Raw genomic sequence first — 25073 nt, 5'->3', positions numbered from 1 at the left:
AATCTTAAAATAAGTCAAAGAGAGCAATATCTCGATAATCGATCGATCAGTCGATCGATTTATCGCAAAGTGAAAGCATCGTCGTTACGGCTGATCGAACTCGCTCCAAGATTCCTCATTCTTTTCATTCAAAAAAAAAAAAAAAAAAAAAAAAAATCAAAGGACAGAGAGAGTGTATCGAAGCTCGTTCGATAACCATTGGAAACCTTTTTTTTTTTCAATTTCAATGTATAAAATCAACCAAAAAAAAAAAAAACCATAAAAAAAAAAAAGAAATTATAATCACCAGTACAAGTATTATAGACAAAAACAAAAATACAAAATTTGCATCAATTTTTTTTGTTCTCTTTATATTTTCTTTTTATTTGTTTTCCTTCTTTCTTTGCATTTTTTAACATTTTTAAAACACACAAATAAAATGAAAAAAATGTTTTTTTTTTCTCCAAACGTACAATTATAATATTACTAATAATATTAATAATAATAATAATAATAATAATAATAATAATAATAATAATAATAATAATAATAATAATAATATTACAAACGTATATCATAAAAAATATTCTCTGTGTATGTGAGCAATCGATACTCTCTTTCAAACTTTCTTTTCCTCTTTCGTTTCTCACAAATTACGTGTCATGTATGTATCTATATATATATATATATATATATATATATATATATATATATATATATTGTGTGTGCGTATTTGTATCTATATATTACAAATATATATATGTAGAATAAAATGAGTTTATGCGTGTACGTCATTGAATAATTATGATTTTTTGTTTGTTCGTTTGTTTCGTCGTTACAATAATTATTTTTATTTGAAATTGTCAATTACAAATCGTAGGTAGGAGAGGGGTTTTACTGTTCTCACGATATTAAAGAAAAAAAAAAAAAACCAAAAGAATTCGATGACGATTGAATTCAGAAAAAAAAATTAAGAACAAAAAAAAAAAAGAAAATATGATTACCAGGAGGAACAGAATAACCCGACCGCGATCATTTTGTTCCTCTTTGCAATCATTCGCGAGAATTATTGCAATCCCTCTCTCTCCCCACCTCGTTCGATTATTTATTTGAGGATTGTTTGGCTACGAAGGAGGTAAGAAAAATTTATATTTTCCAATATAAATTTCCAAATAATTATAAAATTATCTTTCTCGACTTTTTAATCTAAAAACCGAAAAGAGAAAAGAATAAGAAAGAAACCCTGTACTCGCAAAAAGAAAAAGAAAACCAAAAAATTAATAAGAAATAAAAAGATGGAAAACTCGACTTTCAAATGAAAAAAAAAAAAAAAAAAAAAAAAAAAATAAGAAAAAAAACAAAACTCTAGTGTCAAATAAAAAAAAAATAAAAAAAAAAAACAAAACTCTAGTGTCAAATAAAAAAAAAAAAAATAAAAAAATAAAAGAAAAGGAAGAAAAACTCTACTCACAAAAATAAACCATCCCCTCCTCTCCACCCTCCCCCCCCCCCAAAAAAAAATAAGAAAAATATAAAAATAATTAATTAAAATAAAACAAGAACAAATGAACACACCCATGATCATCACAGAAAAAATTATTCACTTTTTCAACCAAGAATATGTTTAAAAAAAAAAAAAAAAAAAAAAAAAAAAAAAAAAAATAATCAGTGATTGGTTGAAAGACTAGTGCAATCATCAAAAATATCAATAATCGTCTGTAATCATTATAATTATCATCATCATCATCATACTCATCATACTCATCATCATCATCATCATCATCATATTCATCATATTAATCATCATCATCATCATCATGATACTCATCATACTCATCATCATTATCTTTGTCTTTATCGTCGTCCTCATCGATTATTATCATTATTATCATTATTACTATTATTGTTTATTATTATCATTAATAATTATTATTATTATTAATAATATTTATAATTATTATCATTATTATTACCTCTTCGTAGCAGTTTAAAAAAACGTATAGTGTGTAAAAACATCGAAGTTTAAATGTTTTATATGCAACGAGTACAATAATATAATGAATAATTGTAATAATAATAATTATTTATTTATTTTTAAGCGAGACGATTGTTTAATGTGAGTAAAAACGCACCAGATAATTTCAGATAATTTCAGATAATTCAGATAATTCAGATAATTCAGATAATTCATTTGTTTAATTAATTAATTTTTTTTGTGTCTTCTTCTTCCTTAATTTCTTTTTACTTTTACTTTTACTTTTACTTTTACTTTCTTTTCTTTTCTTTTCTTTTCTATTTATCTCATTCTTTCTTTCGTTGTTGTAAACCTAAATATAGTGTTTTAATATCGCAATTTTAATAACAACGCTATATTTATGTTAATTGCGTCGAGAATACTTTCTTATTTCTCATATCTCTTTCTCTCTCTCTCTCTCTCTCTCTCTCACTCTCATTCTTATTCTCATTCTCATTCTCTCTCTTATTCTTTCTCTCTCTCTCTCTCTCTCTTAATTCATAAGTTTATTTTTTTTTTTATTTAATTATAAGAAGAGGCGCGATCGATGGACGCCAATGACATTTACTTCAAAGTAACACTGTTTTATTTTTTTTTATTTTTTATTTTTTTTTTTAATTGCAAATCAAATTCATTGATAGCAAATCAAAAGTCTATCATTAAATAATGATTTAATGATTTTTTTTTTAAATATATATATATATATATATATATATTTTGTGCTTTATTACTTCCCATTGCTTCCTCTCATATCAATTATTTATTTTTGTAATTGCAAATCAAATTCATTCATTGCAAATCAAAAGTCTATCATTAAATAATGATTTAACGATTTTTTTTTTAATTATATATATATACGTATACATATACATATACATATGTATATATATACATATACATTTTGTGTCATCGTCTACTTCCCATTTCTTCCATTCATTTCAATCATTTTTTTTTTTTTATTTTTCAATTACAAATCAAATTCATTCATTGATAGACGATTTTATGATTTTTATTAAATATATAGAAATATTTAATAAAAGGGCATAATAAATATAATTATTAACGTGTATATATATGTATTGTGTCCTTCTACTATCAATTTTTTCCTCTCCATTCCATTCACTATTATTTTTTTTTTTTTTTTTTTTTTTTAATCATTTTGCAATATCGCAAAGATGTCTTTGTGATTTTTGTGTTCAATTATAAAATCAGCTGTTACGGAAATAAATGTCATTGGATTGGTAAGTTCGCCTTATCGATCTACGACGCCTCTAAGGAGATCATTTGAAAAAAAATATAATTCCTTTATAATAATAATATATAATAATTATAATAATAATAATAATAATAATAATAATAATAATAATAACGTATCATTAAAATTACGCAATTATTAAAACTAATAAACATAATTGTTTTACATAAAATAATACTACAATTAATAATAATAATAATAATAATAATAATAATAATAATAATAATCGTAATAAGAAAATAAAAAGAGTTAAAAAAGAAAGATGGAAAATATAATAATAAAAAGGCACCCAAAAAAAAAAAAACAAAAGAAAATATAAAGAGATTAAAAAAAAAAACATAGAATAAACAAACAGGTAGTGGAAGGGGGATGATAGTACGGGGGGTGGGGGGTGGGAGGGGGAAACAAACAAACGAAGACGAGATGAAAAAAGAACGGAAAGTTGCTAAAGTTACAACGATATGTAAAAATAGAAAAATAGAAAAGTAGAAAAGTAGAAAAGTAGAAAAAATAGTCCCTAGTATATATTAGTGTAAATGGCAAAGATAAAATTATTTTCCTTCTTCTTCTTCTTCTTCTTCTTCTTCTTCTTCTTCTTCATTCTTTTCTCTCTCTCTCTCTCTCTCTCTCTCTCTCTCTCTCTCTCTCTCTTACTTTCTTTCTTTCATTCTTTCTCTCTCTCTCTCTCTCTCATACTCTTTCTAGCAAAAAAGGGAAGAACACAGTTAGAACAATATCCAATAGGATTTATTATTATCAATTAATAATAAATTGATTATTAATTGATTTATTATTTAGTTAATAATAAATCGGATATTTTGTTTTGTTTATTATTATTATTATTTTTTTTTTATATATATAATTAATAATTATTTAAGAGATCACAGTAACGCTTTGACGCGCGGGGATCTCGGGTGGGCAAGCTGCAGTTAGCTTCGTCCACTATTATTACTACTACTACTACTACTACTACTACTACATAATAATAATAATAATAATAATAATAATAATAATAATAATAATAATAATTGTAATATTAAAATTACTAGTATTACTATTGCTACACAACTATTGAACTATAGTATATCATACATATCTATATACGTATATGCATATATGTATATTTATATACACATATGAAAAATATCTATGAAAATGAACAAATAATAAAAAAAAAAAAAAAAAGAAGAAAGAAAAACAAAAGGGGAGGAGAACCACAAAAAAAAAAAGAAAAATTATAATCTTACCAAAAGTATAAGAAAAATTCATATCACCCATATGGTATATTGTATGTGTGAGTGTATGAGTATATATGTAAGTATATTATGTGTATACGATATAAATTAGAAATTTTGTAAGAAAAATAAAAAGGGGTGAAGAACGAGAAAATTATAATCCTATCAAAAGTATAATAAAAATTCATAATGTATGTGTGAGTGGGTGAGTATATATGTAAGTGTATTGTGTATATACGATAAAGTATAATAGAAATTTTCTTTTTGTATTGTCTTTTTTTTTTAAACTTATGAATTTGTTTGAACAAATTTGTTTTTAACAAATATTTGTTTAAATTACATTTAAATTAAATTATTTGTTAAATACAAGGTTAAAATTCATCATAATTATAATAAAGATGAAAAATATATATAAAAAAATATATATATATATATATATATATATATATATATATATATATATATGTATGTATGGGGAGAAAAATAGAAGATACAACCCCTCCCCTATAGAAAAAAAAAGAAAAGAAAAAACTTAAACGAAATTAACTGTATGTATTAAGAAACGTAATTAATTTCTAGGGTGATTAAAAAAGGTGGACACAATAAAAATAAAAAAAAAAAATAAAATAAAATAATAAACAAAAGTACAAAAATACAAGCAATGAATTTTTCAGAACAGCCTGCCCCCCATGATCCGCATTGTCATAAAGATTTTATATCTTCTATTTCTATATCTCCTATTCCCACATTTTCCACCCCCATCCTCCTCCACCCTTATCTTCCCCTTTCTCACACTCACTTCCTTTCTCTCTCTTTCTCTTTCTCTCTCTCTTTTGTGTTCTTTTTTTTTCTCTATCATTTATCTTTTATTCTCGTTTTATTATCGATGTTAGAAAAAAAAAAAAAATTCATTGACAGTTTACAAAATATGAAGAAAAAAATCACGTCAACAAATCTTTTCTTGACTCTCGTAGTACCTTTCATAGAAAAATTCATCTTTTTTTTCTTTTCTTTTCTTTTCTGTGTCTTTTTTGTTTAGTTTTCTTTTTTTTTTAAGAGCCTTCGAAAAATCATTTTTTATTCTTTCTATCGAAATGGATTCAATCATTTCAATTTTCTTTAAAAAGTTTGTATTGTTTATGTATTCATATATATATATATTATGTGTATATGTGTATATATATATATATATATTTATATCATTTTTTTTTGTTCACAGTATTAGTATTTACTCGTTATATTTATTTTATACTCTGGAATATGTTTGACTAATGCTAAAAAATGTTTTTATTTTCTTTTTTTTTATTAATTATTTATTCCTGTATATTCGACAATTATAAAAAAAATCAAAAAAAAAAATCAAAAAAACAAAAGCAAAAATGAAATAGAAGATAAAAAAGTACATCAATCAAGATAATAATTATTTATCTTTTTTCTATATATTCAATGAGTATAAAAATAAAAAAAATAAAAAGAAAATGAACAAAGTACATTAGCCTCAAAAAATTAAAAGAAAGAAGAAATTTATAAATCAAATTAATATATAGTAATATATATATATAGTACTTTTTCAAATTAAAAAAAAAAAAAAATTTCTTAAAAGAGAGAGACACAAGCAACTATGTACAAGAAGCTACAAGTTCATATTATTTTTATCTCTTTTTAATCAAAAATCTAATTGCAATTGTCAATCATTAGGAATAGCAAATAATTCATTAATAATCAAAACGAGATAAGAAAATCAGAAAAGAAAAGGAAAACAAAAAAAACAAAAAATTGATTTAAAAAAATGAATAAAAAAAGGAGAACAAAAAACAGTTGGTTCATCTTCCCTAATTTTCATCCCCTAATTTTATTCATCGTCAAAATGATTTGAATAAAATATTATTAGAGAGTCAAAAAACAGTAATGAAAATTGGGAAGGGGGTGGGGGTTGGGGGTTGTTAGTGGTAATAGTAAAATGGTAAAAAATAAATGGTAAAAATGGTAAAAAAAAGGGTGTTGTCGTAAAAACGTGGTGGGAGATGAATAACAATAAATGTAAAAAAAAAAAACAAAAACAGAAAAAAAAGGAAAGGTTATCTTTTTCTTCTTCTTACGGATGTAGAGGAAAAAAATAATAAAAAATAAAATAGAGAGAAGTGGGAGAGTATTCCCTTTTGGTTAAAATACTGCACCCCTTTTCACGGAAGAGTACACAAACTCCCTTGACATATAAATTAAGGGAAAAGTACATCTTCTCGATCGGAATGGCGATCACTACTAATTATATCACGGTCTGAGATGATGGCCTTGCGTTAACTTTTAACGTCATACTTCATTTAAAAAAAAAAAAAAAAAAAACATTAAATGTTCTATGAGTTAGACGAAAAAGTTAACGCCAGAGATAGAAAAGGCAGAAATCCTATTTCAAGAGAAGTCGAGAACACAAGCCCATTGGTCATAGAATCCAGAAATTATTCTAATATACAACAAATGTGTATGTGTATGTGTGTGTGTATATATATTTTTAATTATTATTTAATAATAATTAATATATTTAATAAGATGTAAATTGATTTTAATAGAAACATCAATTTTAAATACGTTCATGTTTAATTACTTTCATGTATTGTTAACATATGTGCTATCAATAATGATAATAATTAATTTAAATAATATAATTAAAATTGTTATTGTATTGTTATTGATCCAATATCAAATTGTTGATAAATTTAAACCAATCAATAATAAAATATACAAAATAGGGCACCCTTTTTATCATAGTAAACATTTAAATCATATTTCAAATTATTATTGTAATTCAACAAAAAATTAATTGCAAATGTATATATGTGCGTGTTAATATAAAAAAATGTATATGTATTTTTTTTATTAATATCATTAAATATTAAATTATTATTTAAAAATACTAATTATTATTATAATATTGTATATATAATATAATATAATATTCTATATAATATTATAATATTAATTATTATTATATTCATTATTATAATAATTATATTATTATAATTGTATTATTATAATTAGTATTTTTACTAGAATGTAATTTTATTGTAATAGAAAAATTCATTTTCAACAAATTCACATTTAATTACTGTCATATACTGTTAACATACTAAATTAACTACCAATATTAATTAAATTAAATCATATAATTAAAATTATTACGATCCAATACAAAAATGTTGAAAAATTTGAATCAACCACTAAAAAAAATATTTAAAATAGGGCACCCATTCTGTTAACATTTTAATCATATTTCATGTTATTATCATAACTCAAAAACAAATACGTGCATATATGTATATATGTGCTCTTATTAATATGTATATATCTATATACATAGTTTTATGTGAAATTGTTTCAAATGAAAACGATATATGATATAACTTTAGATGAAAAACAATGATTTCTGGATTCTCCAAATAATCAAATGGTCAACCTGTGTCCTCGAATGCAATTTGAACTTCTCAGGTTTGAAAATTGTGTTCCCTAAAACACGATATTATTTATATAATAAATGCGTTTAATAATATTATTACGATTAGAAACAACACCAAGAGACATATAAACCTGCTCGGATTTCTAGTAAAATCCGATTCTTTGTATTAATAATATAAACACATTATTTTGTTAATGTTTATCATTAAATTCCTTAAATTCTTAATTTGCAGCACACACATTCCTTTACAAGCAAAAAAACACTATCTCTCTCTCTCTCTTTCTCTCTTTCTCTCTCTCTTTCTCTCTTTCTCTCTCTATCTTTCTTTCTCTCTTTCTTACTATTCTCTTTTGCCTTACAACTATTTTTTGGAACGATATCTATCTACTTTTTATTTATTTATTTATTTATTTCTTTTTTTTTTTTAATTTCTGTTTAAGAAAGTAGAAAAAGTGTGTGTGTATGCGTGTGTCTGTGTATCACCTATAAAATAAATACTTATATTTCTTATTTATATATTGGAATACTTTTTTGTTTAAAGTAATACGCCAACATTTTTACTTAAAACGAGGGAAAAATAATTGCAAAAAAAAAAAAACAAAAAAAAAAAATACAGAAGAAAATAAATTCGGTAAAGGCAAACAAAAAATGGGAGAGTGGGGGGTAAAGCAAATAAAAAAAAAAAAGGGAAAGAAATTATTAAATACGCGAGAATAGAAGAAAGATAGTAATAATAGCAATCTTCATAATAAATTGTTAATAATCATCCTGAATCAAATAATTTTATAATAAACAATTTGTGTGTCTCTATCATAGGTAATTGAAGGTAAATAATTGTTGAAATATAAAAATGTCATCTATAAAAATGTTTATAGAATCTGAAAACTATTTGTGAAAAAAATAAAACAATTTAGATATTAAAAAATTAAAAAAAAATATATATTAAAAAAAAGAAGAAAAAGTGGAAGAAATGTCCAATGCAAAAAAGCAAAAGAAAAAAACCCAGAAAAATTGGAATCATCAAAAAAATGCAATGAACAGAAAAAAAAAATCAGAAAAATTAGAATCATCAAAAAAAAAAAAAAAAAAAAATTTATAAAAATGATTGAATATCAAAAAAAAAAAAAAAAACACACACGGATGATTAAAATACAAAATGAAATGAAAAAAAAAAAATTTGATTCGGATTGGTTTTAGGGCAGGGCTGGCTGATTTTGTCACAGTTGGAAGATTAAGAAAAAAAAAAAAAAAAAAAAATCAGAAAGAAAAAAACTGAAAAGAAAAAGAAAAAAAATGAAAATTAGAAGGGCAGAAAGGCACGCGTGCCACAAAAGACGTCTCGCAATTGTGACGAGAACGTCCTTCTTCGCCTAAGAGCTAAACTATAGGAGATCATTCGAAAACTGTCTAACGGGAATTCGCGGCTAGCCAATTAAGATGCCGCGATCCTCGACCTATCGCGATTATCTACTTTAATTATTTAACGCCAACTTATTTAATGAATGCTTATTACCTTTTTTTTTTTATATTTTATTTTTTTTTTTTATTATTTTTTTATTTCCCATTACTTAATATCCTTTTTTTTTTTTTTTTAATTTAATTTAAATTCATACATTTAATGGTGTAGCAATTAATTCGGTGTCTTATAAAAAAAATAAAAAAAAATAAAAAATAAAAAATGGGAAAAAGATAAAGAATCATCCAAATTTATGATTTATTATTTATAATTATTATTATTATTATTATGTAATTAATTATATTAATTATTAAATTATTTTCATTTGAATTTAAGGCACACCGAATTAATTTCCTACGTTTTTATTAAAACACGCATTATTATTCTTTCCTTCTCCCTCAAAATCGAATAAACATCAAAATGTTTATTACTTCACTATGTCCGGTTTTTATGTTCTTTAAAAAAAAAAAAAAAAAAAAAAAAAAATCTTCCCATCATTTTTTTTCTAACTCACTCACTCTCATTCTCATTCATTTACTTACTCTCTCTCTCTCTCTCTCTCTCTCTCTCTCTTCTTTCTTTCTGTTTCTAGTTATCACTGTCGCTATCACTATCTCTATCTTTATCTTTATTATACTTTCTTTACTGTCCATCTCTTTCCTACTTTTAAACCATTCATCCTTCCTTCCTTCCTTCATTTCTTCCTTCATTCTTTCCTTCATTTTCAAAAATATTCCAAAATTTTCCCGGACTAACCCAGATATTAAACCTTTCATCATATTTACAGTAAAAAAAAAAAAAAACTTTGTCAAAGCAATTTGTTTTGTTTATTATTGTTCACATGATTGAATCTTGTCAATATTTATAATAAAAAAGAAATTAAAAAAAAAAATGAAATAAAATATTGTTGTTATTATGATTGAATTATTTTCTTTTTTTTTTTTCGTTTAACAACCAATGATGAATGAAAAATAGAAATATTATTGAAAAATATGAAAATAAACGTTCGATCAATGTTAATCTCATGGATATTAATATTTAAACCTTTGACATAAAATGACGTTTGAGAAATGTAATTTATTTACATTTGCCATTGTAAACTTTGACGTATCCAAAATGTCAAAAACTGTTTTTGATTCTATGAAGTATATATCTCCACACGTTAGAAAATTATTAAATTATTATTTTATAGTATTATTTAATTAATTATCAATTTCATTGAATTTTATAAAACAATGTAAATTTCAAAGATAAAACGTCAGACATTTTATTTCTATGTCAAATGGAATTTCATGGTATTCAAAATTCTATTCAAAAGACTAATTTTACGTTATTATAAAAATAAAAAATAAAAAATAAAAAAATAATAGAAAATTTATATGAAAAAAAAAATACAATCAACGACGAATGAAAAAAAAAAAAATATATATTATTGAAATAAACGTTCGATCGTAAATATTAATAAACGTTTCATGAGATATATATATATATATAATTTCGAAAAATTATATTCAAAGAATAATTTCTATGTTATTACAAATGTAAAATGAAAAAGAATAAAAAAAAAAAATTACCAAAATACAAAAAAAAAAAAAAAAAATACAAAAATGATTGGTCGTTTTTTTTTTCACGAAATGCGCCTAATAAATAAAATAATTCAAAATGCTTTGAACAACAATTCGTTTGAATAACAGCGTGTTTTTTTTTTTTTTTTTACTATTACTAAGATCACTGTAAAAAAAAAAAATGATGTTTTTCGTTGAATAGAAAAATCAAAAAAAAAAAAAAAATAAGAAAAAAAGAAGAAGAAGAAAAAAGAAGAAGAAGAAGAAGAAAAAAGATGAAGAAAAAAAGAAGAAGAAGAAAAAGAAAAATAGTAATACGAAGTAAATAAAATGGGTGGATAGAGAGAATTAAAAATCCGAAGAAAAAATGTAAGAAAAAAGAGACAAAAAAAAATCACACACACAGATTATAATAATAATAATAATAATAATAGTAATAATAATAATAATAAAAAATAAAAATAATAATAATAATAATAGTAATAATAATAAACAAAATAAAAAAGAAGATCAAGTTCCTCTCCCCCTTCGCCCACGATAATCACACTACTTTCTATTTAACTCTTCTCTTTTTTATTTTTTTTATTCGTAATGAGATCATCGTTTGATTTTTAGGTTCCTCTTTGGATCTCGTCCTTTTTCAAGCTTCCCCATCACACCCTTTTTAACCTCTCATTTCACTTCCCTCGCCCTTTGCAAATAATCCTTTCATTAAAATCATACTCTCCCTCTCTCTCATTCATCATTTCTTTAAATGATTGTTTGTTTTTTTTTTTATATCAAAAAAAAAACCATCGCACGAATCATCAAAACCGTCCTTCATATCTTTCGCAAGTCACTCACTTTTTATCTCTCTCTCTCTCTCTCTCTTTTTTTTTTTATTAGTTACACCTTCGGAAGGGTGCAAAAGGGCGAGAGAATGAATCGTATCGCAAAATACCAATGCTCTTTTCTCCAATGTGCTATCATCTTCCCTATTTTATTTATTCAACCATAAACGTTCCATGGTGTTTTTATCAAAAGTTTCTTTTCTTTTTTTTTTTTCTAATGTTATAAACAAAAGAAAAAAATTATTGTAATAATAATAAAAATATATATCTTATTATTATAATAATAATAAGATAATATACATATATATATATTAATTATAATTATTAATTAATAATTAATAAACATAACTCGATGAGATTATTATTTATATTTTTTATAATTGTTACAAAGTTAAAAATAATTTAAACCAAAAAAAAAAAATCTTTTTTTTCGTATCAATCCTCATTTAATTAACAATCTGCAATTTTGTCTTCCCTTTTGATTTGTTTTTTTTTTTTTTGCATTCTTATTTATTTTATTTTTCAATCTTTTTTTTTCTTCTTAATCGTCTGATTTTTTTTTCTTTTTTTTTTTTAATTTTTAATTTTTAATTTTTAATTTTTTTTTTCTTAAATCATTTAAAAAAATAAAAGGAAGACGAGTACTAATCTCATCGAGAAAACCACAAAACCAACGAATATTAAAAAAAAAAAAAAAAAAAACACCATGTTCGTTTCGAAAGTAATTTTTTTTTCTTCGTTTTTTTTTTGTTTTTTTTGTTTTTGTAAAAAAAAAAAAGGAATGCGATAGCAAGTCGGATGTTACACATCGGAACAATAATAATCATATTAATACTATAATAATAATATAGCAATGATGGTAATTAGAATTGTGGGATCGGTCTCGTTTTTTTTTGTCTTCGTATCTTTTTTTTTTTTTTGCTTCTTTTTTAGAGCAAGAAAAATATCACTCTCTCTCACTTATAATCTTCGTTTAACTTTCATATTATACCTTTTTTCTTTTTGTGTGCAACAAGAGATCGGATTATTAGTGCGATCACTTATAATTAAAAAAAAAAAAAAGATAATAAAAAAAAGAAAAATATATATATATAGATATATGAAAGCTTAGGAAAAGCAAATAAATGGAAATAGAGTTTAAAGGAGAATATATGTTTTTTTTTTTGGTATAATTAAAATATTAAAAAAAAATAAAAGAAAAGAAAAAATTAATTGAAACAATCCAAATGAAATTAAATTGTTAAAATAATTTCAAAAATTCTCCTCCCATTCAACTCTATTTCCAAAAACTTCAAAATATCCTTTCCTCTACCTCTCCTCCTTCTCCTCCACCTCCTTCTTCTTCTCCTCTTTCGAATATTTTCTCTCTTCTGATGTTGTTGATGTTGTTGTTGTTGTTGGTGCTTTTCCATTAGATTTTTATGTTTGGTGATGTTAAACGATGATAATGTGATCCCCCAAATCTTGTCAAATGCGATGATACTCTGGGATGATGATTAGGCGTGTTGAAAGCTTTATGACTTATCGTAGACGAGAGATGAGAGTCCAGCCAAGGTATAATACAACTGTCACCCATAACGTCGTTTCTCTAAAGGATGCTGGTATCAATGAACCCACTATATCCTCGCTATTGCTGTTTGTGTTGTTGCTCGAAAAACCAGATGACATCAACGAAAGTCGTAAATTTTCCATTTCGTTGTTCTGTAACAAATCAAAATCCAAAATCCAAATTTAAACGTTAGACTAATCATTTTTATTGATTTAACGTATTGTTTCATCATTTTTTTGTCTCTTCTTAAATATTGTATTTAATTAATAATATATAATCCATATAATAAATATCTTATTATTATATATATAAATTACGTGTCACGTTGTTTGTCCGTAATGGACTGCTAAACTACTGAACCGATTTTAATCAAATTTTGTACACTGTGTGCAGTTTCATAAGACTTGAAAGATACGATAGTTTATATCTTAATTTATAATTGCAATATTATTTTATTACGAATTATTTGAGCCGCAGCAACGCGTAACGTGGCACCTCTAGTATTATATAATTATATAATATAAATATTATTATAATTATATTATAATTATATATATATATATATATTTTTTTTTAAATATTATTATAAAATATACATAAATATATATATAATTCATTATTATTATATTATATTATAATTTATTCCAACATATATATATATATATATATATATGTATATATTGAAATCTAGCATAGAAAATAAAAAAAAATAAAGAAACGAAGAAAGGAAGAAAGAAAGGAAGAAAAGGAAGGAACTTAAAGTTCAGAAATAATAATAATAATAATAATAATAGCAATAATAATAGTAGAAGAAAGTGTAGAAGAATAGGCGAGAGAAAAGACAGTATTAATTGACGAGGAGGAGGACTCCCACGGGTACTTCTTGGTCAACTCATAATTCTCTCTTAATGCGACGCTTTTCTTTTCTTTCTATTTCCCTTACCACCCTTACCACCCTTACCACCCTTCCTCCTTCAATATACTATTTTGTTCCAACCCTCCTTTTTTCCTTTTTCTCATCACCCAACACCGGAGATAATCTCTTTTCTCACACGAGAAACAACACAACGTGTTTTTCTTTCCAGGTTTTTCTCGATGCACACACACACACACACACACACAGACACAGAGACACAAATGCACAGACAGATAGACAGACAGATAGGCAGACGGATAGATAGAAACACCATAGATTTTTGTATCTATAAAACAGATGTACGTATATAACACTGTGTGATATGTGCATGTGTGTGTGTGTGTATGAGTTTCTCTAGGGTTGCGTAGAAATAAAATTAAGGGTGAAAAGGGAATGAGAGGGGTGAGGGATGGGGGAGGGGAGGTGTTAGATGGGACACAACATTCGTCGATCGACTGAACGATGAGCAGATATTATTATTGTCCTTTCCCATAAAAGCTGAACTTTAGGAGATTGTTGCCCTTTCCCGTTCAGACACACATATACACACATACACTCATTTATTATTGCTTTCTTCAATGCCTTACGAGAAGTCCGGTAGATTAAGACGAAACGAGAATCGGAAGTCGAGTTTCAGGATTATTTCTGAGAATAGGAGTAGTATGTAGTGGTAGTGGTGGTATTATAAATTATATGGACATGGATGTGAAGTCATAAATTTGTCTTTCTACTTTTCTTTCATTCGGAAAATGATTTCATTTATTTGTAGAGTTTGTATTATTTATTATTAATATATTAAAAATTTTATTTATTAAATAATAAATTAATTTTATAATATATATTAATATCTTTTTAATATATATATATATAAATTACTTGTCACGTTGTTTGTCCGCAATGGACTCCTAAACTAATGAACCGATTTTAATCAAATTTTCCACACTGTGTGCAATTTCATTCAACTTGAAAGATAAGATAGTTTATATCTCAATTTATGATCGCAATATTATTTTATTAATCGCGAATTATTTGGTTATTAACAAAGAGTCATGATTATCTCAGTTAGTTCGATAAGATTCTAACAGATGGAGGTATTAGGTAATTCCTTGACTTAAAGACGTGTGTATTGGATTGATTGTAAGTCACAGCACCCCTAGTGTGGCACCCCTAGTATTTTATATGTTATAAATTTGTATTTAACAACGTTAAATTATATAAGATTAAAATAACAAATTATTCTTTTCTAAATTTTAGTCTAAATATTATATTTAAAATATATCTCAATTTTGTTTATTAATTATATTTATATATTTCATAATTTTCCAAATCATTTTCATTAGATGTTACGAATAATCAAAAACCAATACATACGTATATGATCAACACATATTTAAATATTTATCTAAATCTTTCTACTTAAACACACTTTCTATCCTATAAGAGATTTACATAAACACGTGTGTATTCCGTATAAATACCTATACACATACACCAATATACTTTTCTTCTACATAAGAGACAAACTGAGAGATAGATTATTGTGCAACGTAATTGCACGGTGGTTTGCAATGGAAACTCCAACTAAGACGACGACGAACAGAAAACAACGTGCACTATACCTGACGTATATTAAATAAAAAGAATCGATGGAAAAGTGAAGTTGCGGTTCAACAACAACATATGCAACACGATGCACTTTCAAATAGAACGTTGAGACTCTTCTTCTATTTATTTTTATTTTAAAAAAATTTTTTTTGTACACGTAGAAAAAATTTGATTCATGCGGTGACGATAAGTTTTCCATCATTCGGTAATTTATAAAAATAATAATAATAATAATAATAATAATAGGAGAAAAGAAATGATTATTTTGATTATTTTGTGGTACGTTCTAAAATTTTCCATCTCTTTCTTTCTATGTGTTTGTGTGTGTTTGTGTGCGTGTTGTGTGTATGTGTGTGTGTGTTGTGTCTTTTTAACTTATCGATCTCCAAACGTTTACCTAGCATTATTACGACATAGCAATTGAAAGATCCGTTACCTGGTGCTACCACAGCAGCAAATAGTGATTACTAATGTATCAATTTATACGTCGACTGATAATTTAAACGATTGATAAATGTCGACACTACTATGACGACGATTTTTCAAGAAACTAAGAAGTTTCTTTACTTTTTTGTTTTTTCTTTCTAATCAAATTATTTTATCGATAGTTTTACAAATATTCCTATAAATAAAATTTAATAATTTTGAGCTTGTAATTGGAACAATAAATTGAGCTTTTTTCAATGAAATATCTTTCTATACTTAATCAGTTAACTGTAATCTTCCATTTTGAAAGTGAGCACCGCTGTGTGTCGCTAAAGTCGACCAATGGCGAGTTTTGAGGTTAAAATTGCACATTTATGTAGGATACAATTTTCTTTTTCTAATCAAATTATTTTATGAATAGTTTTACAGATATTCTTATAAGCAAAATTTAATAATTTTGAGCTTGTAATTGGTACAATAAATTGAGCTTTTCTCATAAAATATCTTACTATACTTAATCAGTTAACTGTAATCTTCCATTTTGAAAGTGAGCACCGCTGTGTGTCGCTAAAGTCGACCAATGGCGAATTTTGAGGTTAAAATTGCACATTTATGTAGGATACAATTTTTGTTTCTAATCGTATTATTTTATGAATAGTTTTACAAATATTCTTATAAGCAAAATTTAATAATTTTGAGCTTGTAATTTGAGCAATAAATTGAGCTTTTCTCAATAAAATATCTTTCTATGCTTAAGTTAACTGTAGCACTCCATTTTGAAAGTGAGCACCGCTGTGTGTCGCTAAAGTCGACCGATGATAAGTTTTGAGATTAAAATTGCACATTTATGTAACATAAAATGAACTCTAAAAATAAAATTAAAACAAAATAGTAATTTATAAATCTTCTATTTCATCTTACTAATCTTAAAATTTAAGATAATTCTTCAAAATCTTCTAATCTTACAATTTAAATAGCCAATGGGTCATGACTTTTTACGCATGACACAAAATTCTGCCACTTTCTTCTTCATGACGAATACATTCGTCACAAATTCACAGTTAACTGGTTAATTGAAGTTGTAAATAAATTCATCAATCGTACGATTATCTTGTATTACATCGATTTAAACACTTTCCTATAAAATTTCTGACTCAAATGATGTTTCCCACAACTAACTTCAAACTCAAGTAAAAATTGCAGACAAAAATTGAAATAAAAATTGATCACGAGTCAGACACGTCATCAAAATACAAAAACTAAACGAAGTTTATTAATCAATTTTAGAATGATACTTTAATTTAAAAAATGTTAATATTTTTTTTATAATGACCTGAACAAAAAAATACGTCAAATATTAAAACAATAATAATTGTATCACCATAAAATTGAAATATAAAAATAAATTTATAATAAATGGAAGAGATTAATGTAAATAAGAAAAAAAAGAAAAAAAAGATAAAAGAAAGAAAGAAAGAAAGAAAGAAAGAAAAAAAGATAAAGGACTTCGATCGGGCGAGATAATTGAAGATAATTTTCTCGGCCCGTGGCCCCATGGCTCGTGCTACGCCATGCCCACTTAACTTTCACGTAAGGGGATGTGGCCACTTAGCCGTTACATGCTCGCTTACTCTCCCATGCATATGTAAAACACGACTTCGAGTTCGTGGCTTTCCACGAGAAATGACTAGGGAAAAGAAAGACAGAAAGAGACAGAGTAAAAGAGTAAAAGAGAGAAAGAGAGAGAGAGAGAGAGAGAGAGAGAGAGTAAAAGAGAGAGAGAGAGAGATAGGAGAAGATATTACGCTCATAATTTACACTCGTCGACCTATTCACTATGTTAAGTTTCATTCTCGTTTTCATTCTACTTGATAAAATCAGATTTTATTATTATTGTTGTTATTGTTCTACCAAAGTTGAAAGATTACGTGTAATTTCTTTTAATTATATAATATATAAAGTAAAGTATAATATATAAAGTAAAGATATATATATATTTATATACAGGGATTATTATTATTATTACTTTTTTAATTTTAAAGTGTTAAATTAAAATTTAATTATGCTATTATATTATTATTATTACTTTTTTAATTTTAAAATTGTTAAATTAAAATTAAAGTATTATATTATATTATTATTATTACTTTTTTAATTTTAAAATTGTTTAATTAAAATTTAATTATTATATTATATTATTATTATTACTTTTTAAATTGTAAATTGTTAAATTAAAATTAAAGTATTATATTATATTATTATTATTACTTTTTAAATTTTAAAATTGTTTAATTAAAATTAAAGTATTATATTATATTATTATTATTACTATTTAAATTGTAAATTGTTAAATTAAAATTTAATTATTATATTATATTATTATTATTACTTTTGTAATTTTAAAATTGTTTAATAAAATTAAATTATTATATTATATTATATTATTATTATTATTACTTTATTAATTTGAATTTGTTGAATTAAACAATTTTCTTTAATATCTTTTACTTAGATATAAAGTAAAGATATTTATATAGGGATTATTATTATTATTATTACTTTATTAAATTTGAATTTGTTTAATTCAAATTAAAATGTCATTTTCATTTTACTTGTTAAAATCAAATGTTTTTTTTTTCATAATTGTTATTGTTGTTCCAAAGTTGAATGATTACGGTGTAATTTCTTTTAATTATATTTAAAGTAAAAAAAATATTTCTATAGGAATTATTATTAATCCATTTTTAATTTGAATTTGTTTAATTAAACAATCTTCTGTAATTTCTTTTAATTATATATAAAGTAAAGATATTTATAGTGTTCATTATTATTATTATTATTTTTTTTAATTTTAATTTTTATTATATATAACTATCAAAATAATTTGCTAAAGAAACACACGTTTAATTAAGCATTGTAAAGTAAAAGTTAGGTGATATTAAAATTCACTAAAATCAAAAATATTCTCTGAATTACAATACAATTGTTATTAATAAAAATTATATTTCTATTGTAATTATAAAAAATAATCTTCTAATTCAAATATAATTGTTATTAATATAACTTTACTATTTCTATTGTGATCGTAAAAAATAATCTCCTAATTGAAATATAAAATTCTGTGTTAATATAAATTGCATTATTTCTATTCCTAATATAATTAATTTGTTTATTATTTTAGTATTTATTATTATATATTATTTAATATAATTAATAATATTAAGAATATAATTAAATATTATCAAACAGAAAAGATAAATATATTACAAATGAACAAAAATATATATAATATTATGAACTATAACCGAATCGAATCAATTTATTAAACTATTTTTAAAAAGATTAATATTATTTAAAATAATATTAAAAAAAAAAAACCCAGATATTTATACTATAAAATAATTCAAAAATCAACTTGTTATTAAACTTGAGAACGAATAATATTCATCATAAAAATATCATCATATCACATGTTGATTATAACAAAAGTAACAAGTGACACAATTAATATATTTAATCTAATTAAAATGTTAAAACACAAAGTTAATTAATGCAATCAATGTTAAAGAAAAAAAAGGGAGGATTTTAAAGATAACAAAAAAAAAATAAAATAAAATAAAAAAAAGTCGTAGATCGAAAGTGCGTCTGAGGTTCGAGGGGAGGGGGTGGTAGTAAGGGGTGGTATTAGCCCAACTCGAGACTAACCTGAACGAGTATTGTGTGATCGATTGTATGAAGTATAGGGATAAAGAATGAAAAATAAAGCAAAAAAAAAAAAGAAAAAGAAAAGAAAAGAAGGGATAAAGGTAGAAATGGTTTTTGAAAAGCCGACAGGATTTCTTCGATTTCATGGTCCTGTTGGTTCCCCCTTCAATTACCGGCACTTAACCAACGATAATTAGACGTTCCAGAATTGGGTATCACGCTGACGAACCTTCAAAGAGGATAAAGGCGAGAGAGGATAAAAAAAAAAAAAAAGAAGAAAAAGAATCTCATGTTTTCTACTTCTTTTATTACTTTTCCCTGTTATTTGATTGGATAGAAAATAATCTTTGTAATCTTTTACTCAATTCAGAGATTTAATAATAATAATAATAATATAAAAAAATGATTGCAATTGTTTCAAGTATATCGATGTAAATAATTGAATCGTATCGATTTGACAAAGTGAAATGAACAAATAAATAAAAGGGAGAAACAGACAGAGAAGAGAATAAAAAGAAAGAGAAAAAAGAAAGAGAAAGATATAGATGATGGTAAAGTTGTGGGTTGAGTTTTTGATGAAGTATCCTATGGGATACAGGAGCCAAGAACACACCATGGGAGCAATACTAGACGTCTTAACGGGTGGTAAGATGATATTTATTATACCTTTGGGAACATCCACACTGTCTCATGATATAACTAAATTCGCGTTTATGGTCTTTCTATCTAACATTTTCTCAATCTATCTATCTATCTATCTATCTATCTATCTATCTATCTATCTATCTATCTATCTTTTTTCATTGTATGTTAAAAATTTACAAAATGTTGTAATCAAATTTGTGATTTAGAATTTGATGACACGTGTAGAAAAAAATGTATATACATATTTTTAAATATATATATATATATATATATTTTTAAATATATATTTTATATTTATTATATAAAATATATAAATATATATATTATATTTTTAAATATATATTTTAATATATAAATATTAATAATAATATTTATTATTATTATATAAATTATTATATAAATATATATATTATTAAAAAAATTAATAAAATAAAAAATATATATATATATATTAGTAAATTAAAAAATATAAAACTAATTAATATAATTATAGAATGTATTCTATAATAATTAAATACATAATATAATATATTATTTAATTAAAATAATGCATATTAAAAATTAAAACAAAATTAATATTATTAATATATATATATATATATATTAATAAATTAAGAAATGTAAAATTAATTAATAAAACTATAATATTGAAATAAAATATATAATAATTAAATCTATAATAAATATTTAATTACATATTATATATTTTGTAAAAGTAAATATATTTACTTTGATAAATTCTTGACTTTCTAAAAAAAAGTTAATGAAAAATTTATGAAATAAAATTCTAAATAAAAATGAAACAAATCCTATTTATATATATATATACATATTGTTATACATTATGTATTTTATGTTTCCAAAAAAAAAAAAAAAAAAAAAAAAAAAATAAAAAACGATATAAGAAAAGAATTATAGTGACTACGCATAACAAAATCCTATTATATTAAATCTAGAAACGTGAGAAAAAAGAAACTCTCCTAATTTAAAAATATATGACATCTTGAAAGGAAACTAGAATCTGAAAAGAAACACTTGAAACACGAAAAGGAAGATGAACATCTGGAGAAAACATTTTGAGTTTCTTTTATATATGAGAAAGGTAAATTTTACCTAAGAAAAATGATAGCTACTTTGGTTGTAGAAAATGTTTACGAGAGATGAAAAGGGACGATCAAGATAAATATGGTGAGAGATTTTGCTAAGAAGTTAGCATTTAATCAGTTTCCCTTTTCTACGATCTGAAAAGATCTGAAACGATCTGAAACGATCTGAAACGATCTGAAATGATCTGAAACTTGCTACCTAGCTACCCTACTACGCAACACCTGTGTTTATTTTACGAACGTCTTTATTTGTGTATTCCCTGTTTACAAATCACGAATGTTAACCTACGTCAACATAAACGTCAATGTGAATATGTGTGAACGATCCTTTATTATTTATATTAAATATTACAAATCTAATCTTAGTTTAAAAGCAGATATTAGATTAATCGTAATTTAAAGTTTAGTTTGACATAATCTTCCCCCCCCAAAAAAAGAGAAATAAAAAACACTTATCTTAAAAAGTTTGGGTTTCATTTAAACATTATTTGTCACGTATGAGAAAACAGTATGTTAATAAAAATAAATTAAAGGGATTTATTATTGCAAAAAGTCGAATTTTTATAATATAATTAATTAATAAGTAATATTAATATATTATTATGTAATATAAATAAAATATAATAATTTATATATAATATTAATTAATAAATTAAATTTAAAATATTATATTATATATATTAAATTAATATATATTATATTATTATATAATATAAATATAATAAAAAAATATTATATAAATATTATATTATTTATTTGTACAATATTAATTATTATTATTATATATATGTATAAATTAAATTTAAAATATAATAATTTATTATAATATTAATTATTAATTTAAATTTAAAATATTATAATATTATTTTATAATATTTATATTATATTAATATATATTAAATTAATATATATTTTATTTTTATATACTATAAATAATATTATATATATATTATATAATTTTAATATAATATTATAAAATAATTAATAAATTATATTAATATATTAATTAATATTATTAATCGAATTTTTTCCAAATTTTTAAAAATTACTGTTAAATTAGAAATAAAATTATTAGAAATAATTAACGTAAAATCATCCTCATTATCAACAATCTTTATCCATGTGATATTTCTAATAAATTTTCTAAATACCAGTCCAATAAAAATCAATCAATGTTTTTTTTTTTTATGAAAACATAAAAATTGCCATTATTTTTCGATACTCCTAATACAATAAAAAAAAAGAAATAAAAAGAAAACAAAAATAAGAAAATGAATAAATAACTGACCTTGCTTTTGGTTGCTTGCAAATCTTGAGCGATTTTTCTCAAAGTGGTCCCGATGTCAATCAAAAATTGTTCGTTGCTTAAAACATGGCCAGGATATTCGGAACAATTGTTCGCTAATTCGCCATTGCAGACAGGTAATGCCTTTTTGAAAGGTACACGAACATTACTAGGTCTGTTCCTTCGTGGTCTTGGCCTTGGAGTTGGAGTTGGCACGGGTGCCACATTTCCTCCTTCTTCTTCTTCTTCATCATCTTCATTTTCATTATTATAATTTCTATTTCTGGCAGCATCAGCGTACGATGCAGCGGCAGCAGCAACAGCTACTGCTGCATTGTTGGATGAACTGCATTCAGGAAATTGAAAAGTTGCATCCCTCGTAGGGCTAGTAGGTGCAGATACCGTAACCCTCGGCGTGGGTGGTGGCTGCAATTGTCTCATCGCCGATGATACCAAATCTGGTAATGGTGGTAATCCTGACATATCTTGATCTAACAAAACTAATCCAGATGGTCCAAAAGCTACCCGATGATTATTTATATCTGCAAAAAAAAAAACGAAACAATATTAATTAGTAATGATATTTTTATCAATCGTGGTATAATCAAATAAACGACATTTGTTTTATTATCATTTCATTCAATTAATAAATGTATGTATGCATATGTACATGTATGCACATATTATAATGCATATATAGGTTCCTTTTTTTAATTTATTAATTTTATATATATATATATATAATATATATTAAATTATATTAGTATTCTATAATAATATATATATGTTAATTAAATAAATATATAATTAATTAAATATATTATTAAATAAATTAAAAAAAAATATATATATATATATAAAATTAATAATAAAAATAAATTAATTTTTTTAATTTTATTTTATGTTAAAATTGTATTTTATATTATGTGTATAAAATAAAATAATCAAATAAATTTATTGTAATTATTAATTTAATATAATATATATTTAATTAATTTATATTTAATAATTTGTATTTAAATTAATTAATATATATTAATATATTTATTTTAATTAATTAGCAATATTAACGTGAAACACATATAAATGTCGTATAAATAATATCGTAAAAGTTGACATATCGTTTTACAAGAAGATATTACACGATTTCAATTACAAATATTATCGTGAATGAAATACATGTAAAACACGTTGACAAATCTAAAACATTAAATCATACTTTTTTTTTTTAACAAATATTAATCATAATTTAAACTTTTGAACATTGACAAATCTTAACTTCATGCATACTTTACAATTGTACATCGTCGACAAAATCAAAAATTGTTTAAACACATGATTCTGTTTTTTTTGTTTTGTTTTGTTTCACGTTCTCAAATAAACAAAGTTAAAGATTCGATGCAACAGATGAAAATTAATTGCAATGAATTACAATGAAAGTTATTTAGAATATTATCAGATGTTCCTTGTGTGTTTATGCTTGTTTATGTGTGTTTATCGGTGTTAGGTGTACACAACAACACATTGTATCACGTGTCGTCGTACTGATAGGTTCGACGTTTGAAATGATGTCGTCCCAGGTTAATGGAAAGGCATGAGCTACCGCTATCATGCTTATAAGGGTTTAACGTCAGCGTGTCACGCGTAACAAGGTAACACAACGTGTCCGAGAATGGCAAGGAACGACATTGTTGGATAATGATCGTGTTTTAAAAGACTTTACGAAGGGCGAATGATCGACCTTCGTGTTTTGACGTCTGTAATGCAACGTAAGAAAAAATAAAAAAAAAATAAAAAAAACACATTCATTTCTTTTATTACTTCCTTGTCTGTAATTCATTTTTAAAGTGAAAACTTCTTTATTTTATTTTATTTTATTTTATTTGATATTATTTATTTTTCTTCTTATTTCAAATATATTTTTTTTTTGCTCGAAAGTATGAAAATACTTTTCTTTTTTTATAGGAACTAATTGAAAATTTATTATCTTTGACTTTGTTCTCTTCTATGTATATTTTTTGTTTTATTTTATTGTTTTTTGTTTTGTTTTT

At 23.7% G+C, this 25073-nt stretch overlaps 1 protein-coding gene across 1 annotated transcript in view; it reads right to left on the bottom strand.

Moving 5' to 3' along the window:
- Window positions 1-12479: 12479 nt before the first annotated feature.
- The window catches only part of LOC107072900 (uncharacterized), a 37134-nt gene continuing 24540 nt past the window's right edge, over window positions 12480-25073 (bottom strand). The window contains exons 5-6 of the mRNA XM_089173207.1: window positions 23026-23564; window positions 12480-13486 (exon numbers count right to left, since the gene is read on the bottom strand). Coding sequence (XP_089029333.1) covers window positions 13307-13486; window positions 23026-23564 — 719 coding nt within the window. The 3' untranslated portion in view covers window positions 12480-13306. The remainder of the gene's footprint in view (window positions 13487-23025; window positions 23565-25073) is intronic.

Source organism: Polistes dominula, unplaced genomic scaffold (genome assembly GCF_049000335.1).
Source record: "Polistes dominula isolate Pdom_NZ unplaced genomic scaffold, Pdom_raw_medaka scaffold_35, whole genome shotgun sequence".
NCBI classification, from domain to species: Eukaryota; Metazoa; Arthropoda; class Insecta; order Hymenoptera; family Vespidae; genus Polistes; species Polistes dominula.
This window is presented reverse-complemented; position numbering and strand designations above follow the sequence as displayed.